This window comes from Macadamia integrifolia, unplaced genomic scaffold (assembly GCF_013358625.1).
Source record: "Macadamia integrifolia cultivar HAES 741 unplaced genomic scaffold, SCU_Mint_v3 scaffold_187A, whole genome shotgun sequence".
Lineage (NCBI taxonomy): Eukaryota > Viridiplantae > Streptophyta > Magnoliopsida > Proteales > Proteaceae > Macadamia > Macadamia integrifolia.
In genome coordinates this window covers 110,824-116,823 of record NW_024870634.1, presented here as the reverse complement: position 1 = coordinate 116,823, position 6,000 = coordinate 110,824, and the positions used below count along the sequence as shown (strand labels likewise).

The 6,000-nt window shown below is 40.5% G+C and overlaps 1 protein-coding gene across 3 annotated transcripts in view; it reads left to right on the top strand.

Annotated features, from left to right (window-relative positions):
• LOC122071081 (beta-glucosidase BoGH3B-like) overlaps window positions 1–6,000 on the top strand; it is a 65,383-nt gene that overhangs the window by 58,265 nt on the left and 1,118 nt on the right. For all 3 annotated transcript variants that reach the window (XM_042635352.1, XM_042635350.1, XM_042635353.1), the window contains one exon: window positions 5,301–5,502. In XM_042635352.1, coding sequence (XP_042491286.1) covers window positions 5,301–5,502 — 202 coding nt within the window. The remainder of the gene's footprint in view (window positions 1–5,300; window positions 5,503–6,000) is intronic.

Sequence of the window (6,000 nt, the reverse complement as noted above, 5' to 3'; positions counted from 1 at the left end):
AAAAAAAAAAAAATCCGGCAATGGAAATTATCGCTCCCCTTATGTTCTGCAACCTTTTTCCATATTCCTAAATAAAATGTAAAAAGAAACCGTCTTCTGAAGATCAGATCCAGTGCCTTTTCTATTCTAGAATATTTTGGTTTTCGTTACTAATGTAGACTAGGATAGGGAGTCTAGCCAAGTCTCAACTGTAGGAACTTTTAATCAAAGAACAACCAATAATTACCCAAAGATAGGCAGCAACCAATAGACCGGAATAAAGGGAGAAACAGATTTTTGTAAATCAGAATTTCGAAACCCAGAAGCTGGAACTTATGAGATCAGATGATACACCAAATAATAGGGTTAACCAGCAGTAGGAATAGAATCCTAACAGTCTACAAACAATAATAAACTCCACAGAAACAGAGGACAGAACCAGATCTATCAATTTCAGTGGGCAGAATCTGAACTAACCAGTATCGGCCAGAATAGGGAAATCTTTGATAACTCAGCAACCTGAGGTTGGAAGGGCCTCAACTCTGGATCGAGTTCCATTTGTATGGGTAGAACCTTAGGTTAAAATCTCAGCCAAAACTGACCTTGGGATAGGCCTGGGCAGAAATTGAAGTCTCTTCACAGGATTGCCTATCGCTGGACAGAACTGAGAATAAGGACTGATATAAATACCTCTAACAGTAGGGCAGTAGTAGGGTCTTGAAGAAGAAAGGAAAAGAACACTTGAAAGGAACCTCTTGGACTTCACGCCGCAAAGAGTCACCGGATCAAACGTCAGTCCATCACTTTGATCACACACAAAGCACACTAATGAGCATTCTCTTTATTTATAATAGTGATGGGGGAGGGAATTACAAAATAGAAGGTTCCTCAAAATAGAAACCAAATATTCTCCTGATACAATAGTTACTGAAAACTAAAATTATAAACTAACTGAAATTAGAAACTAGTTGAAAAAGGAAACTAACTACTAATGACTCGACTCAATTAATAACTTGACTCCTAAGGAAACAAATATAACTCAAATCAAACCCAATTAAAAAGGAAACTGATAAAAAGGGAAATTAACTAGTAATCCCGTACTCAGCCTTACAGCTCCACTTTTAGACCCATAAAAGTGGTCTATCACACTCAAAATACATAGGATCAAAGGCCCAACATGTATGGAACCCAACCCTAGGCTTATTCCTAATAAAACAAGCCTATTTTAGTAATTAATCTGCATCAGTTACACATGGCATTTAGACTTTAGGATGATACTGAAATGTTAAGCCACTTTTGTAACTTGAATGGCTTGCTCCTTCCAGGTCTTGAACTGCTCTACAGTGTTGTCAAAACACATCAGTGATTGTTGGGGGGATGAGAGGGTTCGAAGCATAGGAATCTCCTAGGAATTTAACAGGCCAGACAATGGCGTAGTGCTCACATTTCCTTCCTTTACGTATTGTATATTTTAATTTGAGAAAAATAAAACACAGATATAGTACATATCTAGATATTGAGAAAAATAAAACACATAAATAGTACATATCTAGGTATTGAGAAAAATAAAACACATAAATAGTACATATCTAGGTTTCTTGGTCATTTTTGGCCACAAACTCTGACCTTGGTCTTTTGATTCAATCAAGTTATTAATACGTTGGATGATAGATATGGTATAACAACACTTGTTTCTTGAGCGAATAAAAACTTGTGAAAGATCGTCGAACTTAATTTTGTTTATTTTGTACATGTGGCAAATGACACACAAATATTCATCAAAACACATTTAAACTTAAGAAAAGAGTGTAGCTGATACAAAGACTTCATTATGGTTGGATGGAGGTGATGGGTTTCTAGTGGCCTAAGGAACTAAGTTTCAGATACTTAGATTAAACCAGAACCACAGTGATATAAAAATGACCAGAATTGAAGAAAACTTGATAACAATAGACCAACAACTTAGATGAATGTAATCTTCTGATATGAAGTTAATAACATAACCAGAAACATAACCCAACCAATTAGTATTCATTGTTGATAGGAGTATCACTGACAATATCATGCTTTGTCATGAAATTATTAGAGGGTTTGATAGAAAGTCTCACTCCTCGGTGGCCCTCCTCAAAATTGACATCCACAAGGCCTTTGATTCTATCCATTGGGATTTCATTGACCAAGTCCTTCTGCACGTCCTTCCCCCCATCCTTTGTTCAATAGATACATTCTTGTATCTCTTCCCCCTTCTCTGTCTTGTCAATGGTAGTCCTGCGGGCTACTTCTCCTCCTTTGTGGGCATCCGTCTAGGCTGCCTCTCTCCCCCTTCCTCTTCTCCCTTGCCCTTGAAGTCCTCTCTCGCTTCATCCAGGCCTCCAATGATCAACACCTCATCTCCCACATTCCCAAATGTAAAGCTCTTATGCTTACCCATCTTGCCTTCGCGGATGACCTCATGATCTTCTTGAAGGCTGACCTTATCTCCATCTCCTCCGTCATGTCCTCTCTCCGCCTCTTCGAATCCCTCTCTGGCCTTAAAATCAACCTCCTTAAATCTAGCCTCTTTCTCTCCCAGGAGTCTTTGATCCCTACCAGGCTAACCTCCTTCAGCTCACGGGATTCTCCCTTGGATCCCTCCTAGTCAAGTATCTAGGCCTTCCTTTGATTCCCTCTAGGCTTTCCGCCCACCATTGCTCCCCTATTCTTGATCAGATCAGAAAGAGGCTTTATCTTTGAAAAGGCAAGCTCCTCTCCTACATTGGTAGTTTGGTTCTCATTAGATTAGTTCTCTAATCACTGTCCCTCTACTAGTCGGGTGTCTTCGGCCTCCTTGCTACCACCTCTAAGTCCATTGAATCCCTCCTCTCTTCTTTCCTTTGTAAGGGTTTTGACTCCTCTAAATTCCTCCACCCTTTAAGCTGGGACAAATTCTATCTTCCTAAATTTGAGGGTGGTCTGTGTCTTCACAAGATCAAATATATCAATTCAACCAATATTCTTAAGCTCATCTAGAAGATTGCTACCAAGCAGAATAGTATTTGGGTCTCTTGGGTTTATTCCTCCCCCCTTTAGAATAATTTTCTTTGGTTTTCCTCCACGCCTCCTGACGCCTCTTGGATTTGGCGTACCATCCTGGCCAAAAGACCCGTGGCTTTTTCTGTTATCTCCTATTCTATTGGGAATGGATCCTCCACCTCCCTATGGTTGGATCCTTAGAACCCTTCGGACATTCTCCTTTCTTTGATCACCCCCATGTCCTCTATTCCTCTGGGATTACCAGACTGGCCCTAGTCACCTCCATCATCTTCCATGGGGTCTGGTCCCTGCTTGCCTCCCCCCTTGGCTGACCTTTGGTCCTCAACCCCCCCATTCCCCTTGGTCATCGGGGAAGAGAGGATAAGATCTCCTGGCTTCCCTCCTCTACGAGGAAGTTCACCTCCGCCTCTGCTTGGAATCATATTCGTGCTGTGGGCTTCCCTACCCTTGGCATAATCTAACCTGGTTCAAAGGTCATATCCCTCGCCACAGCTTCACTACATGACGAGCTCTCTCCAACTACCTTCTAATGCAGTCTTTCCTCCTCTATCATCTTATTCTAGTATCCCCTTCTTGCTGCCTCTGCTGGATAGCGACGAAAATACTGATCATCTTTTTTTTCCTACCCCTTCTCCTCAATGGTCTGGAAAAAGTTCTCAGTAGCTATTGGCCTTCCCGCAGATGTAGTCTCCCCTTGAGTAGATAATGGATCTAGGTTGATATGACCTTTGGTGGATCCTCCATATGTGACACGGCAGAGAAATTGGCCTTCTGTGCAACTGTCAATCATCTCTGGATAGAGCGTAATCTTCGTAGATGGACTTCCAACTCTCGCTCATTCGAGAAGATTTGGAAAGCCATCTATTTTGATGTAAGCTCCAAGCTTGGATGCATCTGTTCGTGTAGGATTATTGATACCCCAAGGAACAGACTCACTGTTGTCTCCTGGGGTCTCCCTCTATCTCTTGTCCTTCCCCCCCCCCCCCCCCCAAATCACCCCTTGATGTTCCTTCTTAGTTCCCCTAGGCTGTATTTTGGTTGGGGTCTCCCCTCTAGTTGTTTTTCTGCCTCCCATTAGGGTAAGGCTTCTGGTCTCCTCCCCTTCTCTTCTCCCTTCCCCCCTTTATATCCTTTCCTTGGCTTGGTAATGAATTAATTTATTCATCCAAAAAAAAAAAAAAAAACTTAACCAGAAACAAATCCTCAAAAGATGATTTAAATCCAACAGAGATTAGAAGTTATGGAAGTTTCCTACTTGAGGTAGGAAACCCAAAACCCTAAGATCGATGGAGTGAAGAACGGGTGCTGTATAATTGAAGGGTTAATGTAGAGGAAGAATGAATAAGAATAAGATATGACTAAGCAACCCACCTAGCCTTGACTGGAATCTCACCAGCCACTATTGGCTTCCACCAACATACTGCTGCATCTCACAGCAAAGCTGAATCTCACAGAATAAAGAAAAGGCTAAAGCCAAATCTCACTAATCAAAATTCGTGTGCAAGGCTGGATCCCCTTACAAGATTCAAAAACAGACCCAAACACTAAAAAGGAAAGGCTTAAATCAATCCTTAACTAATAAGGTAACACAACTGATTGGGAAATAAAAATAATGAAGGAAATTGACTCAAAATAGAACTGGACTTAATAGAACTTTAATCCAACCTAACCAAAACATTTGATAAATAATTAAAATAAAGAAATAAAGACATTTGACTATTTTGTAGGCCTAGATTCTACCCATAATATGGGCCCATTAAGTGACCCATTACAATGAAAATACATTGAATTAAAGGTCCAACACAGACATAACCCAACCCAAAGCTTATTTCCATTAAAATAAACCCAGTTGTGTTTTTATTTTTATCAGGAGGCCACCATAATGATAGCCTACATGGACGTCAGGGTGCATAGGCACTCAGTTATCCACTCTGCTTGTTATCGACTAGCTAGGCAAGTGTTTCCCTGCCCTCCTGGACTGCCTGATCACCTATGTGCGTTGTGGTGTTACCTTGACAGAAGTGCTACTTTATTATTAATCAATGATAGTTCATATTTGAGGATTCTGCTTTGTAATTTGGGTATCTTTTTTCTGATCAAATGATCTTGGGCCAGGAGAACAATGGAAGGGTTTTAACCCCACTCCCCCAAGTTTTTATTTGGAATTTTAGATGCTTCAATTTTTTTTTTCAATGAAGCAATTAACTGTGATTCGTTAGTAGTCAATATGTGTTGACTTGAGAATGAGTAACTAGTTGACTGGCCTCATCTTTCTTATTGATCTTCAGATGCATAGAGAATTGGCACGGGAAGCGGTTAGGAAATCATTGGTTCTGCTAAAGAATGGAAAGGATCCAAAGAAGCAGCTTCTTCCATTAGATAAAAATGCCAAGAGAATTCTTGTTGCAGGAAGGCATGCTGATGATCTTGGATATCTATGTGGGGGTTGGACTATCACCTGGTATGGGACCAGTGGCAGAAATACTATGGGTATGTAATGTGGAGAACAGAATTCTTAGTTTTGCCAAAATTTTTAAAGGGTCACATTCCTGGCATGCCTTGTGTTCTCAGTAATAGGATCCACCATAGAAGGGGAATGTAGCCAAAATTATCGTAAACATTGTCTTAGTGTTTGAAATAAATGATAGCTATTTATTGGAATATTCTCATGTAATAGCAGAAAATAACCGCTGCTGTCTCATTGGTATCCTCCATTGGGAGAGGGGTTATGCATGCATTTCTCAGTCTTAAGGGTTTTCTATCTTTTGCTCAGTTAGTGGTCATATGGTCATAGTTCCCCTCCCCACCCCACCCCACCCAAAAGAAATGGCCATAGGAATTTCTTCGAAATAAATTAGGCCGACTTACTTTGTTCAATAATTTTGATTTATCATTTTCTATTTTTGCAGTGAGGTTTATGTCTCTGCAATGAGATCTAGCTTAAGCTGTTGCCTTGATCTGATAACAAAGATTAAATTTAACCTAATC